General features: G+C 41.8%; 1 protein-coding gene across 4 annotated transcripts in view; it reads right to left on the minus strand.

Moving 5' to 3' along the window:
- Positions 1-15,097: 15,097 nt before the first annotated feature.
- The window catches only part of LOC141766709 (transcription factor SOX-6-like), a 129,652-nt gene continuing 124,856 nt past the window's right edge, over positions 15,098-19,893 (minus strand). For 2 of the 4 annotated variants that reach the window (XM_074633779.1, XM_074633780.1), the window contains exons 15-16: positions 18,402-18,615; positions 15,098-16,303 (exon numbers count right to left, since the gene is read on the minus strand). In XM_074633779.1, coding sequence (XP_074489880.1) covers positions 15,949-16,303; positions 18,402-18,615 — 569 coding nt within the window. In that variant the 3' untranslated portion in view covers positions 15,098-15,948. The remainder of the gene's footprint in view (positions 16,304-18,401; positions 18,616-19,893) is intronic. The other 2 variants (XM_074633782.1, XM_074633778.1) reach the window with 1 other exon arrangement.

Consider the following 19,893-nt stretch of genomic DNA (forward strand, 5'->3'; position numbering starts at 1 on the left):
TGTGCTCCCCATTGTTATTGTTATTTCAGGCTGTAGTGTGAGATAATATGTTTTGCTATCACTGTGATTTTTAAAATATTTGTTTTACCACAGTCAGTACGCCGATAAGCCTTTTTGGCAAATTGAGATGAAGATCGTGCCAGAAACACATTAATTGTTCCCACATTTAGCCGAGTCGCATAAAGCCACAAAAACTGAGTCTGATCATAAAACCCATAAGAGGTTATTTGCATGCTTATTCAGTGTGCACCGCAGTTCTGAAGGAAAACAAGTTTCCATTTCTTATGTACTGTACCAAGTAGTGCAAAATCTTTATCTCCAGGACTATTGTTGTAAAGCTGCCTTTTTACCTTCAATCATATAGTATACTGCAAATTTGAAAATGTTTTTCAAATTCATATGCATTTCAAGTGCCATGTAAAGACAGTGTAAAACAGTATTTGATTCTGAATAAGGTTTGTGGAGCAATATACAAATCATGTCGTAAATTGGTCCTAATGCTCAGAGAGCCATTTGTCCAAATTATATAAATATTCCCTGTACGAAGCATCTCTGAAAGTGCTGTTACTACACTTCTGTTTCATTGCACCTCCAACGGACCCTTTTCACAGTGCCATATTAAGGCAAACACAACTGCAGCTTATAGAATTAATAATGGGTAGGTTTGATTTACTGGTGCTACTTAATTATATTGTCGACTATTATCAATGCTTTTACAACTAAATTAAACTCACACTTTCACTTAATGAGCTGCGGCTGCTTTTGATATCATAATTCTCTGAAAAGGTTTCCTTGAAGGACAATGTAACTGCATTGTGTACATACTGTACATGTGCTTTTTCACTACATTTTGCTCTGTAACGTATACTATGAGGACATACTGTATCATTTGCCCCCCTTTGATACCTGTTGCATGTCATTAACTTGTCCCAAATATCAGATCAGTAGCCAGTAAGTGTTTAAAATGCAGATAAATGCATAATGCTATAATGGACAATGTACAGTATGCTGTACTTTTTTTTCTTATTAAATATATAAGTTTAAAATTTAAAGTATTAAAGTTAAAACTCTCCAGAGACCTTTCTTTTTTGTAGTTAAAAAAAACATGATTGAAACTTGCTGTGTGCAATAAATGTTAAGATAAGTCATAGTTTCTTCCTTTCAGAATTTATGCAAACCACGATGAAGGTTAGTATCGCATTCAGTCCCTACCCCTAATTTCATAAGGTCACTGGCAGCAGCCTTGCATGTTGTCCATCCATCCATCTTCAACCGCTTATCCGGGATCGGGTCGCGGGGGCAACAGCTCCAGCAGGGGACCCCAAACTTCCCTTTCCCGGGCCACATTAACCAGCTCTGACTGGGGGATCCCGAGGCGTTCCCAGGCCAGAGTAGAGATATAATCTCTCCATCTAGTCCTGGGTCTTCCCCGTGGTCTCCTCCCAGCTGGTCGTGCCTGGAACACCTCCCAAGGGAGGCGCCCAGGAGGCATCCGTGCTAGATGCCCGAACCACCTCAACTGGCTCCTTTCGACGCAAAGGAGCAAGGACTCTACTCCGAGTCCCTCACGGATGACTGAGCTTCTTACCCTATCTCTAAGGGAGACGCCAGCCACCCTCCTGAGGAAACCCATTTCGGCCGCTTGCACCCGCGACCTCGTTCTTTCGGTCATGACCCAACCCTCATGACCATAGGTGAGAGTAGGAACGAAGATTGAACGGTAGATCGAGAGCTTTGCCTTCCGGCTCAGCTCTCTTTTCGTCACAACGGTGCGGTAAAGCGAATGCAATACCGCCCCTGCTGCTCCGATTCTCCGACCAATCTCACGTTCCATCGTCCCCTCACTCGCGAACAAGACCCCGAGATACTTAAACTCCTTCACTTGGGGTAAGGACTCATTCCCTACCCGGAGTAGGCAAACCACCGGTTTCCTGCTGAGAACCATGGCCTCAGATTTAGAGGTGCTGATTCTCATCCCGACTGCGTCACACTCGGCTGCGAACCGATCCAGTGAGTGCTGGAGGTCGCAGACCGATGATGCCAACAGGACCACATCATCTGCAAAAAGCAGCGATGAGATCCTCAGCACACCGATCTGCAAACCCTCCTCCACCCGACTACGCCTCGATATCCTGTCCATGAATATCACGAACAGGATTGGTGACAAAGCGCAGCCCTGGCGGAGGCCAACCCCCACCGGAAACGAGTCCGACTTATTGCCGAGGATCCGAACACAGCTCTCGCTTTGGGCGTACAGGGATTGGATGGCCCTGAGAAGTGCCCCCCTCACCCCATACTCCCGCAGCACCCCCCACAGTATCTCCCGGGGGACCCGGTCATATGCCTTCTCCAAGTCCACAAAACACATGTAGACTGGATGGGCATACTCCCAGGCCCCCTCCAGGATCCTTGCGAGAGTGAAAAGCTGGTCCGTTGTTCCACGGCCAGGACGGAATCCGCATTGTTCCTCTTCGATCTGAGGTTCGACTATCGGCCGAACCCTCCTTTCCAGCACCTTGGAGTAGACTTTACCAGGGAGGCTGAGCAGTGTGATACCCCTGTAATTGGCACACACTCTCTGGTCCCCCTTTTTGAAAAGGGGAACCACCACCCCGGTCTGCCACTCCTTAGGCACTGTCACCGACTTCCACGCGGTGTTGAAGAGACGTGTCATCCAAGACAGCCCCTCCCCACCCAGAGCCTTCAGCATTTCTGGGCGGATCTCATCAACCCCCGGGGCTTTGCCACTGTGGAGTTGTTTGACTACCTCAGTGACTTCCACCAGGGTAATTGATGATGGTCCCCCATCAGCTTCCAGCTCTGCCTCTACCATAGAGGGCGTATTGGTCGGATTCAGAAGTTCCTCAAAGTGCTCCTTCCACCGCCCGATTACCTCCTCAGTTGAGGTCAACAGTGTCCCATCCTTACTGTACACAGCTTGGATGGTTCCCCGTTTCCCCCTCCTAAGGTGCCGGATGGTTTTCCAGAAGCACTTTGGTGCCGACCGAAAGTCCTTCTCCATGGCTGCTCCGAACTCCTCCCACACCCGCTGCTTTGCCTCCGTCACGGCAGTGGCTGCTGCTCTTCGGGCCCGTCGGTACCCTGCAACTGCCTCCGGAGACCTCCGAGATAACATATCCCGGAAGGCCTCCTTCTTCAGTCGGACGGCTTCCCTGACCACCGGTGTCCACCACAGTGTTCGAGGGTTGCCGCCCCTTGAGGCACCTAAGACCTTAAAACCACAGCTCACCGCCGCAGCTTCAGCAATGGAAGCTTTGAACATCGTCCACTCGGGTTCAATGCCCCCAACCTCCACAGGGATGCCAGAAAAGCTCCGCCGGAGGTGTGAGTTGAAGATCTCTCGGACAGGGGCCTCCTCCAGACGTTCCCAGTTCACCCTCACTACGCGTTTGGGCTTACCAGGTCTGTCCAGAGTCTTCCCCCACCCTCTGACCCAACTCACCACCAGATGGTGATCAGTTGACAGCTCCGCCCCTCTCTTCACCCGAGTGTCCAAAACATGCGGCCTCAGATCAGATGATACGATTACAAAATCGATCATCGACCTTCGGCCTAGGGTGCTCTGGTACCACGTACACTTATGAGCATCCTTATGTTCGAACATGGTGTTCGTTATGGACAATCCATGACTAGCACAGAAGTCCAACAACAAACGACCACTCGGGTTTAGATCAGGGAGGCCGTTCCTCCCAATCACGCCACTCCAGGTGTCTCCATCGTTGCCCACGTGCGCGTTGAAGTCTCCCAGGAGAACTATGGAGTCCCCTACTGGAGCCCCATACAGGACTCCATTCAGGGTCTCCAAGAAGGCCGAATACTCCGAACTGCTGTTTGGTGCATACGCACAAACAACAGTCAGAGTTTTCCCCCCCATAACCCGAAGGCGTAGGGAGGCGACCCTCTCGTCCACCGGGGTAAACTCCAACGTAGCGGCACTCAGCCGGGGATTTGTGAGTATCCCCACACCCGCCCGGCGCCTCACACCATGGGCAACTCCAGAGAAGAATAGAGTCCAACCCCTATCCAAGAGTACGGTTCCAGAACCGAGGCTGTGCGTAGAGGTAAGCCCTACCAGATCCAACTGGTAGCGCTCCACCTCCCGCACAAGCTCCGGCTCCTTCCCCCACAGAGAGGTGACGTTCCACGTCCCCAGAGCCAGCCTCTGCCGCCCGGGTCCAGTCCGTCGAGGTCCCTGGCCTTCACTGCCACCCGTGTGGCAGCGCACCCGACCCAAGCGGTTCTTCCCGCAGGTGGTGAGCCCACAGGATGGAGAGGAGGGGGGTGCCACGTTCCTTTTTCGGGGTATCCCCGGCCGGGCTCCGTGGCAAGCCCGGCCACCAGACGCTCGTTGACGGGCCCTCCGTCTGGGCCTGGCTCCAGACGTGGGCCCCGGGCTTCCTCCGGGCCGGGTAACTCCTCCTCTGCCTCGTGTCGTCATTGGGTTTTTTGTGAACCATTCTTAGTCCGGCCCCTCACCTAAGACCAATTTGCCATGGGAGACCCTACCAGGAGCACGAGGCTCCAGACAACACAGCCCTCAGGGTCATAGGGACACACAAACCTCTCCACCACGTTAAGGTGATGGTTCCCGGAGAGATTGCATGTTGTGTTTGCATTATATGCAGTTTTAGTCTTTGTGACAAATGAAGGACTAACTTTTAAATCTGAGAAAAATGTGAATGGAAAGCAAATCTGTCCGTAATCTGTTGATTCAACATAATATCTGAATTTTAATGAATTTACGTCAGTTGGTTTTACATGAGAGAATACTTTGAACTGGCTCAGGGGGTAGAGCAGGTCGTCCACCAATCGGAAGGTTGGTGGTTCGATCCCCGGTTCCTCCGGTCACATGTCGAAGTGTCCTCAAGCAAGACACTTAAAGCGCTATATAAATGCAAGTTACCATTACCATTCATTAAACTTTAGTTCAGTTAACCATCTTTTTTGAGGCAGCAGGAAAAATTTCTGTTTGATGTTGAACCGGTTTAAAATTATTTGAGAGTGAGGAGGCCTTTTCCACAGCAGACTTGTCTTAGCAAGTGTAACTAATAACATTTATGGTGTTCCATAGGTTCCTTTATGTATGCTAGGAAGGCAGCATGCATTCCTGGGCCCTATAACTGAAATACATTTATAGAACGTACTGTAGCCACAATTAATATAATTCTTTATACATAAACTGTATAAAATATGGACGTAGTCTCCGTGACTTCAACCATAGGTTTCTGAAGAGCTGCTGTGAAGCTCAAAGTGGGTGGCTCCGGCCGTCGCTATCTTGGCAGTGACGACACAGTCTAATCCGAAAATGGGCAAAGAGGTGTATCGTCAGTGGAGCTGAGGCGGTGACGCAGCAGAGCGGACAGCCAGCAGCTAGCGACCTGAGATGGCACTCAAAGCAACTGTTTCAATTATGCCTAAAAAACTGCCTAAAAGCCTATTTTTTTTCTACCGGACATTTTTATTTCTGCTGTAAAGTTGTACATTTTAACATGGGGGGGTCTATGGGGATTAACTCACTTTTGGAGCCAGCCTCAAGTGGCCATCTGAAGTTGCCGCATGAGTTTTACCCGTGCTTTTCCCGTAATGATAAATCAAAGTATTTGTCATGAAAAAGGCCTAGTGTCAGTTAATCAGAAAAGTGGCAGATTAATATTTCTATTCCGACCACACCTCCACCATTTGGAATGACGCCAGAAAGAGATCATGATCATGCATGAAAACTGCTGCTGGATGAGATCCAGTACACGGCATTAGCGTTTGAGCAAGCACATGTAAGCGGTTCAAACTCAGCAGAGTAAAATCACGTGGAGGTGTCCTAGATGAACATAAAGCACATAGATCCACACCATGCCACTAATATAGTAAACATCATATGACTCATGTTGTAGCTGAATGTATACAATGCTCCATTTGTTACTGGAATGCAGTTAGGTCATTTATCTTTTAAATGAATTGGCTGCAAATGAATCATGTTTTGATTTATGACAGAAGAGGCCATACTCCTTGAATCTTACGGTATGTATCTAATCCAATCTCCAGGTAGTGACTCTAAGATTTGACAGCAGGACCAATACATCCCCAAACTTCTTGTTGACCAACACCAACTGATGTTTTAGTAAGACGGTTGTGTAATATTATACCGGTATTGATAGTTGATTTATTCCTGGGATTATTATATCATCCTATTAATTAATAATAAATAATCCTATTAAGTGCTCCTCATGAGCTGCTCTCCAAAACCAGAGGTCAAAAAACATGATCCGTCTTCATCTGAAACGATAACAAAATAGATACTGCAACCAAACTTTCTCCCTCTCTTCTGTAAGTAGTGCTCATCAGAAATGCTTTTATGCTTCAAACACACATAAAAGTAAGATTAGAAACAAAACAATATCAGAGACAGAGACATAAATGAGCAGTGTAATTAATAGGTTCCACACTTGTCAAATTGAACCTTTTTACTGGGTGATCTGAAGCTAGGAAGGTATTTAAAGATGAAAAGCTTCTTCTTTGTCTTTGTTTGAAGGTGGCTCAAAGTGATCAAAGTTGTTTCTAATGTGGTTAATGTGACTAATCCCACCTTGGGTATTTTCAAATGAGGCCGAAGGAAAGGTGATTTATACTGACACAATAAAATAAAGGTCACACTTACTGTAGTACAAAGCTGACATTACTGTAACGCAGCCTTGTCTCCTGCAAATGATGTTTATACAGACCGAATTTGCATTACCAAATACATTCTGCAGGAAATGCCACCTGGATTATGTTCGCTGGCGACATGTTGCTCCAATGCAAAGTAGTGCGACCGTGTAATGCTGCAGCGAGCTTTGGATGGCAGAGCGCACAATGCTCATTAGTTCAACTCTCTAATCCTTCAAATCCGCATTGACTTTTTCAATATTGAACCAAAACCGCAAACCTTCTCAAAAGTTAACCAAGTGATTTAGTTGCCTACCCTTGTGATGTATTTGCCATTACCACAATATTTCCAGAACCTTCACCAAGTGCTCGGAGTTGCCCAAACGTAATAATGAAGCCCTTAATCATGCTTTAGTTGCCAGGAGCAGATACTGCAGGGGAAACGAGTGAAAAACTTTGAGAGTTAAAGTTGAACAATCTCACCACAGGGTCCAAGGTTTAGTAGCTCTGCTCTGGAGCTCTTTCACATTACTGTCATTAGAAGATTGCTCGTTTGAAATTGAATTATATGCTCAAATCCTGAAAGCTTTAGGGACTTCTCATTCATTTTGGCTGGACTTTAGTAACAGCAGTTAAAAAAACAACTGAGTGATGATTTTGCATCAAAATCATACATAATCAATGCGTCATTGTGTTTCCTCCATTACATATTAACATTAAACATATTCCATAGCAGATAAACTGCGCGCCACAAAATCAGATAACTCAAACAGAAAGTGTTTATAGGAGAAAAATGCCAAAGCAGGTAAAGAAGTCAGTCAAAATTGTATAGCCTACATAGGGCTACACTATTAGAGATAGCTTCAAAGGTCGAGAGGTTAAAACAGACCGGCTGGGGTGGTGTAAAAGGGGAAGTGACCACATAATCTATAGAGATTAAAGCATGAAATACAGTATATATTTACTGAAATGTTACATTATTTTTACCTCCTTGCATGTAATTGAAGTAAATTCAAACTTTGCCAGTGAGCACTGTTTGATCGTAAACTTTTGTCTTAACCCAAGGCTGTAGTGCGTCATACCATTTTCAATAGTGAACAATACGTTGGTGCGTAGTCAATGAAACAAACACATCAGACTGTGAAAAATGGAGGCAACATGCTCGGATATGTCAATGAGTCCCCTCCTCTGCATAACTGCGTTTTAGTGTTTTTATCTGTGAAGGAAGCACAAAAGGGAATGTGATTGTAAAATCAGTAGAAAGGATTATGGCGGTTGAAATGAGGGGAGGACTGGCAACAATGACGTTCTTTACCTCCTCATGGTCGCACACAGTTCCACTCATCAAGGCTGCAGCCGTGTCTTTGAGTCAAACAATCCAGCTGCTTTCAAAGTGCATTTTTCGTTAAACATATAATATTTAATTAGCGGACTAATGCACTTAAAAAGACCCAAGGACTCTCCCTCAAAAAGGAAAAATTGGCCTTTTGTCCATTGCCCATCCAAAAAGTGCTGTAGATTTTTTCTTTTACTTCTAATTGCATTAAAAAAAAGAAGTATAGGCCTTTATGCAATGTTTCAAAGACATTGAAACACAAACGCAGCTAAAGCAACTCCTTTCAAAGCTTTTTTGTGTGTATGATTTCCTTTTATACAGATATTACATTTAGCTTTTTAGTTATTGTTGAAGGCCGTCCAAGGCAGCTGACCCTTGGAATTCTAATAAGACCCCCTCCCAATTTACGATTGTTATCAATTTTCATTTGCTAAAAACATTGCGACAATGTATTCAAGGGAAGGTTTTACATTACACTAGCTAATGCAGCATATTATATTAGTATATTAGTATAGTATATTAGTATGCAGTATATTACAACATATTTTTAAAAAATTATAATTTTCTTTAATATTGACAACCCTACTTAAAAGACCGCCTATTCAGTTTGTGAGAATCTGAAAGATAATTGAAGTGCTGATGTTATCTGTTCATTCAGACTCATTTCTAATTACCCAGTACATATTGTCTTTATTCTGTAGGAGCTACCAGTGAGGCTTTGGGAAATATAAAATGTATCATGTATCATAAAATGTACTTTTAGCTACGCAAGCTTTATGATCCAGAGATGGCAGAGTTTGTCTGTCTGTCGGCCTTTGTAGATATTCATGGTCCTCAGAGGATGAATCTTCCTGACTTTTCCTTTAGCCATAAGGTTGACAATTGTGATTTTGAGCGAAATGTCTCAAGGACTATTGGATGGATTGCCACGAAATTTGGTGTAGACATTCATGTTCCCTTTGGGATGAAGTGTAATCAAAATCACAATGTGCCTGACCTCACTTAACTATAACCATTCAATGAACTTCATTTTGATTAGCATATCCAGGTTGTCGGTTACAGCTACAGTTACATGTAACCTTAAAAAAAACATAAAAACATTCACTCTTCAAACTCTTCAATTAATAACTTTTTACATGCAAAATGACACAAACTGTGCCTATTGTGAAACAGGGTCAGCTCAATGGAAGAGCGAGGGTCAATTATACACCTTTTGAATCAAGATTAAGCATCATTAGCCCTTAAAGAAGACGGTTGTGTACTACAGCACCGGTACCATTCTGTGCACTTTAATGAGTAGTGGAGCCTCCATGATCATAAACAGGGTGGCTTTGATGCCTCATTGAAATGGCCTACACAACACATCTGAAGGGGACTCCTCTTTTGTAATAACAATTTATAATTCTCTTCATCTTAAGGGCCTGACTGGTGAGGAGGAAAACAGAAAGGATTTTGTTCTCTCTACTCTTCAAGATGTTTTTTATAAAATCAAAAAGTAAATTTGCAGAGAGGGCCTATCCGAGACCAGCCTTTCATGAAGATAGCGTGTTATTATGCCTAATCATCCCCACACGAAATCAAACACATTAGAAGAGAAAGGTGCATTCAAAGTCTGCATTAATATGCCATAAAAAAGTAATAGTTGTAAAAAGTCATAAAACATAAAAATGTGTACACAGCATTGCTTACTGTAAAAAAAAAAACTCATAGCATAGAATGTAATGAAAATGTCATTGATAGTAGAAAAATGTTGTCAAAAAGGTCATAGTGTTGTGTGTCGAAAAATGACCTGAAAAAAGTCATTGTATATTATGTCGAAAAATTTCATTTTTCACATGAAGTCTTTTCATGTCAAAAGACTTCATGAAAAAGAGTCATAGTATGTTGAAAAACGTCATACTGCTACTAGTACTCTTTATTTGACCTGCTATACTATAGCAGGTCAAATAGTTGTGAAATAACTCAGTGTGGTCTGGTTGGAATACTGGAGGTTGTGAGTTCAATCCTTATTCGACACACCGAGTTTTGAGGGCTAACTTCAAATGAAGAAGTCAAATACAAAAGGAAACATTACATGAGTCTATACACAGATAGCTCAGTGTGGTAGATATCTAGTTGGAATACTGGAGGTTGTGGGTTCGATCCTTATGTGACACAGTCTGTTTTCAGTTCTAACTTCTAATGACAAAGTCAAATAAACGAAGAGAACAGTTCCATGTGTGTGTGGCATTGGTGGCTTGGCTGCTTAGTTCCCGGTTCTGTGTGTGGCAGAGCAGCGTTCGATCCCCACCCTCACATTGATGCCAGGTGCCTGACAGTGGAGTGAGACGAGTGTGTCCTCCCAGGGTTTTGGAGAAAACAAGAAATCGTAACAAATTTTACTGCGTATAACATTTATTTAAACTATATTGTATTTAAATTATGTATTTTATTAGCTTGCAAGAGATAATATATTACACATTTATATGAATGGGGAATGGGGCTTCTCTTCAGCCTTGAGGAATGGGATGGTGGTGGCGCCAGCGGTAACGTCCATCGTCAAAGGCTTTAGGGCTGCCGAGGAGATGTTGAAGGAGATGTTGAAGGGATCCTCTACCATCACACAATATATTAGAAAAATAAATAAAGGGTTAGGGTATATATGTTAAGGGTATATATTATATAGGATAGGGTTAGCTTACCCTTATATATTATTATAGGTTAAGGATTATATTTTTATTGTAACAACTCATTGAAAATTGTTACAATTTTCTGTTTTTCTGTTGCATAACCTCCCAGTTGTATGTCTCAGAAACCCTGGGAGGAGACACTCATCTCACTCCACTGTCAGGCACCGGGCATCGATGTGAGGGTGGGGATCGAACCCTGCTCTGCCGCAGCCAGAACCGGGAACTAAGCAGCCAAGCCACCAATGCCACACGCACTTGGAACTGTTCTCTTCGTTTATTTGACTTTGTCATTAGAAGTTAGAACTGAAAACAGACTGTGCCACATAAGGATCGAACCCACAACCTCCAGTATTCAAACCACATATCTACCACACTGCGCTATCTGACCAGATACGCTTATATAGTGTTTGTTATTGTATTTGACTTAGTCATTAAAAGTTAGAACTGAAAACAGACTGTGTCACATATGGATTGAACCCACAACCTCCAGTATTCCAACCAAATATCAACCACACTGAGCTATCTGTAGATACACTCAATGTAATGTTTCCTTTTGTATTTGACTTCTTCATTTGAAGTTAGAACTGAAAACAGACTGTGTCACATAAGGATCGAACCCACAACCTCCAGTATTTCAAACAGATATATACCACCCTGAGCTATTTCACAAATCATAACATGGCATGTCAAAAAAAGAGTACAAAAAAGTCATAGTATAGTTTGTCGAAAAAATTCATGAAAACAGTCATAGTATAGTATGTTGAAAAATGTCACCAAAAAGTGTCATAGTATAGTATGTTGAAAAAATGTCATGAAAATGTTTCATAGTTTAATATAAGGAAAAATTTCACCAAAAAGAATGATAGTATAGTATGTCAAAAAAATTCGTGAAAACAGTCAGATTCTTTTTCATGAAGTTTTTAGACATACTATACTATGACTCTCTTTGGTGAAATTTTTCATAAAAAAGTCATAGTACATCATGTATAGTATGTAAAAAAAAATACAATAACATTTGCCAGAAAAATAAACCCACTACGGTATGTCACAGAAAATGTATGTGCAGAGTTTGATAGCACAATATTTTCTCATTCATCTGCGGAGGTTGTAAAACTTCTTTGCTCTCATCTTAAATGTCAGTTTGAAATGTATACGTACCAGCATGATTTTTGTGACATCACAACTAGTTTGGGAGCTGGTTGTGGTCCAATATGCAATTGAAACAAGTGTGATGTGGGAAAATTAAAATCTCTAAGTCACATACACTGAGAGTGGACTTTCCTCTGAAGTAGGAGACATCTTTTTTCTGGCAATTAAACTTTTCAATAAGCGAGATAATATAACATAATTCATAATTTTTAACTTTTTTCTGTGGAAAAAACATATTTAAGCAGAATATTTTTATACGTGGTAAAAAACCTGTCTGGAGGGGACCTCTTAGGACATCAGTGGGACAACTGATATAGTGTATCAGTTGAATTACCATAGAAAACTAGTCTCTCAATTTGATTTTTGTGACTCTTTTTCAGATGTATCAAGCCCCACCCAGCTCTCATACTCCATGCACAAATTCTCGGTCCCATTTGAATTTTTTATGTTTTTCTGAGTGCTAATCTCTTTACATTTAGCTACCAGTAGCTTTAACAACTGGGCAATCATGCAAACTGAATGGAAAATTCTGGATTACGTCAGTTTCCTCCGGGGATATATGAAGTTTGTATATATGAGTGTATGTATCAAGCTTTGAAACTATGACTGCACTGAAATGAACTACGCTCTCATTTGTTAAGGCGCTGAAAGCTTTACATACGCTCACACAACCATGCACACACAGAAACAAATCTGTCAACTTGCAAACAGCTAAATGTTCATCCTGCAGAAAGGAAAAAGGAAGTGTAAATTATGATGACTTATTTAACGAGATTAGCATGGCAACAGGACAAGTATGATTTCAAACACCCCTCCCAACTAAGAGTTATAAGCACGCACACACACACAAGTGCACACAAAAGAGTGTGTGACAAACTTGCCGGCGCCCCTCGTAGGGTGACGCTACAGTTGATTTGGGAATTACAATTAGATTTATGATGTGGCTGCATATGGCTGAGCTCTCTGTTTCTCTCTCTGAAATGCTGGGATTGGCTGCAGCGAGCACCGGCGCCGTGGCGTATACACCACAGCACAGTCAGAATGTGTGGCGTTACCTCACACACATACACACACACACACACACACATGCACTATGGAACAATAGGCCACATTTGACTGTAATGGGCCACCAAAATATAAAGACCAAGTGGAATAGCTCGACTTTGGAAACAGAAAGCCTTGTGTTGGAAATTATTAGATGCCTGGAAAGTAAGAGCACTCTTTAGAGTAATGGAAATATAAATTCATGCAGCACTACCTGTAACTCGTGCACAGTGCTCGCACACACACAACACAATAGGTGTGAGTGCTTTTCTGTAAATGAACAGTTTTGCAAAAAATATGCAACTCTTACCTTTCCACAAAAGTCAAAGAAAACACTTGAAAAGCAATGATGGAGTGACATGTTTGTAAGGAAAATCTCAAGTCTTTACTTTTTATTTATTTATTTTTTTTGATTGTCTTTCTCACCAAGTTGTACTGACACTTTTTAGAGCCAAAGCTGGCTAATAAATACAATGAAATGTTAAAACGCACAATTGAATTTCAAATACAATACTCATCACAAAATGTATGTGACCAGGAACCTTGTGTTCTGCTTCTGCAGGTCACAACTGACAAGAGCATGAGGTTTCTAAAGAGATCAGAGGCGATGTAACCCCTTTAGGCGGCACTAGAGCTGCAGCAACAAAACGTGCTTCAATAAATGAAATTTTTCTAAAGAAATGGCAATTTTACTTGTGTCTGGCATGTACGAGGCTTCCTATAGAGTCCAAACATGTGACTTTTTGACTGTTCTAATTTATCATGTTGAAAATCAAACAACAACTTCACATTAGTCAATACTAAAAAAAAAAAAAAAAAAAGAAAGAAACATAGAATTTATATCCAGTGCTTAGGATGCGTATGACACTAACAGAAATGTCTATGCATGAGGCTTTTTTTTTTTTACTGTGATGCAAGCAAAAACCAATGTTCAGTCCCAGCTTGTGAAGCTTTCCCAAGTAAAAACTGCCAGAAATATGGAGCCGTGACGATGTGTGAAACAGCTTATGGCTAAACAGAAAGCACCCAGAAATCACCCTAAGGTCACAGGTGTTGAAAATGTTAAAAATGCAGAGTGTGGTGAAAAGAGACATAGAAATAATAGCATGTGTCTTCAGAGAAAGAATGTGACATTTGAGTAAAATAGAGGAAAAAGCGTGCTCACACAGCATGGTGCTGACCACTGACTGGGCCGCACCAAGACCAAAGAGGAACATCTCGGTTCAGACTGTGGAAAAAAAACTTTTCTCTGACTGGGCTTGTTTGACTGAGAAGCTGTTTGAGAACAATGCACCATTTTTTCCTCCATTTTTCTCATAATAATTTACTCATCTTCAAAATATACATGCAACGTAGAAAAAAGGTACCCTTTTTGAAATAACAGACCTCTTAAACCCATTTTTTTGCAACTATATAAATTCTTTTTTTTTTTAAAACACAAGTTTGGTGTATCTCTCCCACGTGATGCTGAGAAGACATTTACAAATATTAACAGGCTAATAAAAATAGTAACATTTTTGTACACTTTTGTACCGATTCAAAACACAATTCAAAATACAGTGAAGGGATCCAGAATATTAGAAACTCTTATCCTACAGTAGGGTAATTCTGGGGCTGCTCGTGCCCCTGTCCTACGACGCTGAATGAACAGAGTTAAAGGGACACTTTTAAGACTTGTGAACTCTTAAAGTGTCTTGGCAGAAATTAAGCCAAAAAATGTCTATACCTTTGGCCAGATTGAAAGGGGACAGACTCAAATACTAAATGTCAGCGTTTGGTTACACCGTGCTGCACTTACAGCACAATGTGCTAAGTGTTTGGCCTCAAGGAACTATGGGCAATGTGGTTCATGAAAGCACCAAATGCAGTGGAATTGAAGAACAGACTCTTCTTACTACATCTCAAAGCTTAGAGGGGCTGCCAGAGATTGAAGTGTGTGTGACTGAGCAAGCGTGATGAAAACACATCCTCCCTGAGCTCTACCTGTGATTGGGCCAGGAGGGGAGCCAGCAGTTACCGAGTACGAACTCATCTAATAGATAGAGATAGAAAAAGCTGATTGTATAAGACTTTTTTGCAGCATTGGAAGTTAAGACTACAACATCCCGAGTGAATGTGAATGTAGGTTTGGCACATTTGAAGTAAATCTGTACAATGACTGGGTACTTACTTACTTACGTAATAATAATAATAATAATAATAATAATAATAATAATAATAATAATAATAATAATGTAATATAAGGGATTTTGCTCCCTTTATTTCATTGACAGTCTAATAAGTCCTACCACTCTTTTTGTATGAAAACAAACAAAACAAAAAAAAACACATTCACAAGCTGGCACATCATACCTGAGCTGGGATATAAAAAAAAAAAAAACTAACAGTAATGTAAATGTAAGCAGTTTGTCAGAAAACAAGATGTAGATGCACTGTATTCGTAAGAAACAAAAGTAAGACTATAAGATTACAATAGCTAGGATTTATATTAAAACTTTTCAAATTTCAAGTTCCGACAGTCCAGAGTTTGTACAGGCAGTGACCTGTCAGAAAAAAAAGTCTGTAGAACAAAAAAACAAAAACACAAAAAAAGTAAATACATAAGGATAAAAACTAAATCACTCCTTAAACATTTAAGACCAAATAGCTGTTGAAGACCAATTCCTGATGCTTCACAATCCATGCATGCTCTTTACAAACCACACAGTAATGTGTTCGTCGCTCATTTGTCCTTTGTCCCATTCTCCCTCATTCTCTCTCTCTCTCTCCTCTATCTCTTATTCGCTCCGGTTAAGATTGTCAAAGTGTAGGATACTGAAGTTCATTGTCAGTTGGTTGTCTGAATGTCTGTTTTCTTGGGTCACATTTTCTTCTTCAAATGGACGTCCGTCGAGAAACTGTCCAAGAACTCTCTGAGCATGTCCGCTGAGTTTGAATCCTGTCCGGGCATGCTCAGTGCACGACGCGACACGTCCTGAAAGTTTGCCTGAAGGTCTCTATAATAAACTGTGTTTTTAAAAAGTGTCTCTGAGTATAACGGGAGTCTTTTTTTCTCTTCTCTTTTTTTACAACCGACACCCTGAGGCACGCTCAGTTGGCGCTGACGGCCTCCCGTGTCTCGTGGTCGCTGCTATAGTCTGACTTGGGCTCCTCCTCAAAGTCCTCGTACATGTCTATGTCGTCGTCTCCGTTGGTGGGGTCTCTGGGCAGAGTCAAGGCTCCGACCACACTGCCGTTGCTGCCTCCGCCGCCTCCGCCGCCGGGCTCGGACTTCAACCCGTACGTGCTCTGTATGACGGGGATGGCGGGTTCGGGGCTGGCTGAGTTGCTGGAGCAGTCTGAGGTCAGGTGTGGGGACGGCGTGGCCGTCGTCGCCATGGTTATGGCGCCCGGGTAAACTCCTACTCCGCCCGGGCTGTTGCCGAGAGGCATCGTTGGCTGAGGCCTGAGAAACGAGGAAAGAAGAGAAGGAAGGAAGGAAGAGAAAAGTGTTAAACAGAGGTTTATAATACACACATTTCATTTATAATACATGTCATACTAGCTCGTGAAGGAGGTTAAATAACGCTCCAAACTTACGCTAATTTTGGCGAGGAAAAACTAGCGATTTTCAAAGGGGTCGCTTGACCTCTGACCTCAAGATATGTGAATGAAAATGGGTTGTATGGGTACCCACGAGTCTCCCCTTTACAGACATGCCTACTTTATGATAATCACATGCAGTTTGGGGCAAGTCATAGTCAAGTCAGCACACTGACACACTGACAGCTGTTGTTGCCTGTTGGGCTGCAGTTTGCCATATTATGATTTGAGCATGTTTTTTATGCTAAATGCAGTACCTGTGAGGGTTTCTGGACAATATTTGTCATTGTTTTGTGTAATTAATTGATTTCCAATAATAAATATATACATACATTTGCATAGAGCAGCATATGTGTCCACTCAATTAGGTCATAGCAACAGTTAACACATCAACTGTACAAGGTGGACGGATCGGCGTTTGATCAGATACTGATTCATTAGAACCTTTGAGCAAACTGCTTTGAACAAAACATTAATTCTGAGACCACTTAAGTTAAAACAGCAGCGCTTCTCATCTGGTCGGGCACGTCCTAACACGGAGCTCTCCCTGCCAACTCACAGCAGCAGCAGCTAAATAACCTGTTAAGATATAGATGGAATGAGAGTAAACGCACATCACTCACGCAGGCCCCTCTGGCTCCTCAAATGAGCCACATAAAGCAGGAAAATCGCTGTCACTTTTCTCACCTAACAGTTTTCCCTCCTCTGTCTCCTGAAACAATTACCGACGTGCGCTCCGACAGACTCATTCTCACATGAAACGCTTTAAAACAACACTAGTTTAGTTATATGGAATGTGCCAGAAACTGGTTGTGTACTGGCTCCCAGTATGGTTATTTGATTTTGATTGAAAGACCAGGCCTGGAGAATCATAAGCTTTTTTTTTTTTTTTGCATTTACTTGACCACACACAGTAAATGTGGCATTCAGCCCGTGACGTCTGCCTCGCTCTCGTTCCCTCTCAAACATCTGCTTACATTTCATATTCCACTATGTCTGTCTGTGTCCAATTTCACTGCCCGCAAGCGCCCAGCATTGTCCTAATTTAATAAATGACAAGCTATTAAAAATCGCTCCTATTCAAAGCCGTGGCCTCTGGTAAATCCATCTCAAGCACAGGCCACTGTGATGGCTTTAAACACATCCATGGCTGGTTCCTATTAAGACAATGCCACTGTTTTTCCTCTCTCAGCACTGACTACAACTCTAAAAAAAATATAATGCTATTCAGCGAATGTTTAAAGGATTTTGCAGATACAACCAGGAGGTTCCAAGAAGAAACCTTGCATGAATGGTCCATAAACCCTGATGGTCACCCCACAAACCTCTAGCGAATGGATGTACTTTAAAATATTTTTTTTTATATTCATACTGTGACACATTAAGAAAAAAAAAAGTCCTTATATATAAAGTGCTAAGAAACAAACAAAAAAATACCTTGATTGAAATGAAACGTGGGTGCTTTATCTTTTATCTAGCTAATTAGTTTTTCTAAATAGTCGGGCCAAGGTGGCTAACAGGATGGCGTGTTCATTAAAGAGCCAACTGAACTGAAAGGTCACAGGTGCAACAGTAAATTAGTCAAAGTGTTCTTGAGCAAGACACAAAGCCCGTGTGTGACCCGAGGCTTGTGGCTGTCAATGCACAATGACCCCTCTTAAGAAATGTGCAGAATTCCTTCTAACATTGTATGTAACGCAAAGACGGAGTGAAAAAATGTGTTGGACAAGCTTTTTTTCTGTGGAATTATACCTTGTAATTAGAAAGAATTCCATGGCAAACTGTACATGAGACACTGTGCAGTCATTGTAGTTCTACACATGAAACTGTCAGGGTGAGTTTGAAACATCTTCTTCATCTTCCACACAAAGGATTCACAGCAGCTTTCTGGGGAGCACTTTCACAGAAAGCTAACAGTGATGATGTTCAGGGACAGCGTCTCTGCTGACCCTGGCACTCACCCCACAAAGAACTGCCTCATCTCCTGACGTCGTGACCGCATCATCTGCTTGTACTCTCCGATGCGGAGCTTCTTGCCGTCGATGATGCAGGTCCTCTTGGGCCGCGGCTTGTACTTGTAGTTGGGATATTTTTCCAGATGGATCTTGCTCAGGCGGGCCTGCTCCTCGTAGTACGGCTGCTTCTCCTGGTTGGTCATGCCTTTCCAGCGAGAGCCTGGGGAAAATGTTTGAGATTTTAGGTTTTTTTTATTGGTGCAATAACATTACAAAAAGACATAGGACAGTAGACCCGCAGTTAAGGGCTGTAAAGCAGGGTTCACCATGGTTTTATTATGGGGCTGTCAATCGCGCATTTTTTATCTATTCAAAATGTACCTTAAAAGAGAGATTTGTCAAGTATTTAATACTCTTGTCAACATGGGATTGGACAAATATGCTTGCTTTATGCAAATGTATGTATATATTTATTATTGGAAATCAATTAACAACACAAAGCAATGACAAATATTGTCCAGAAACCCTCACAGGTACTGCATTTAGCATAAAAAATATGCTCAAATCATAACATGGCAAACTGCAGCCCAACAGGCAACAACAGCTGTCAGTGTGTCAGTGTGCTGACTTGACTATGACTTGCCCCAAACTGCATGTGATTATCATAAAGTGGGCATGTCTGTAAAGGGGAGACTCGTGGGTACCCAGAGAACACATTTACATTTACATATCTTGAGGGACCCCTTTGAAAATGGACATGCCAGTTTTTCCTCGCTTTCTTTTTTTCCTCTCTTACTTTCCAATTCTTTAATTTAGTATATCCATCCAACTAGCCCAGTCTCTATCCTTATTATTTAATTTAATTTAATTTAATAATTTCCACCTCTGGTTTGGGAAGCCTTCCGCCCCGACACCACCGTGCCGGCCTAGCCCACAGACACATGGCCACTAGACAGGGTCCTTTACATCAGCCGCTGCGAAACTTGACTGTTTACATTATTAATAAATATTTTACATTATTAATTAATTGTGTTTCTAATATTATTTGGATATGTTATTAGGATATTCCACCACCATCATCAAATTAATTTGCATTATTATGAAATTGCTAGTAGCCTTTTAAACCAAATTAAAAAAAGAGATTTTGGTTTAGTCTATTTTTTATTTTTTTTTCCGTTTTAATTAGCTTTGTCATAAAACATATATGTATCTTATGAAATCAACATTACAGATTTTAGGGAGTGAAACATATGAGGAATTTTAGGGAGTGAGGAAATTGAAACTTCCTTACATTTAGGGACTTTAGGGAGTGATATGACATGCTTTTCTAAACTGCTTCCATGATACTGGTTGAGCACAGAGTTTGTGGTAAAACAAATAATGAGCACTGAATCAGTGATCAGACCAAGCGGCACGTTAAATCAATCTTACCAAAGAGTCACAGAATCTTGGTTAACTACATAAAAACTTCAGCATTTCTGTTTTTTTTAAGGTTGGA

Source organism: Sebastes fasciatus, chromosome 4 (assembly GCF_043250625.1).
Source record: "Sebastes fasciatus isolate fSebFas1 chromosome 4, fSebFas1.pri, whole genome shotgun sequence".
NCBI classification, from domain to species: domain Eukaryota; kingdom Metazoa; phylum Chordata; class Actinopteri; order Perciformes; family Sebastidae; genus Sebastes; species Sebastes fasciatus.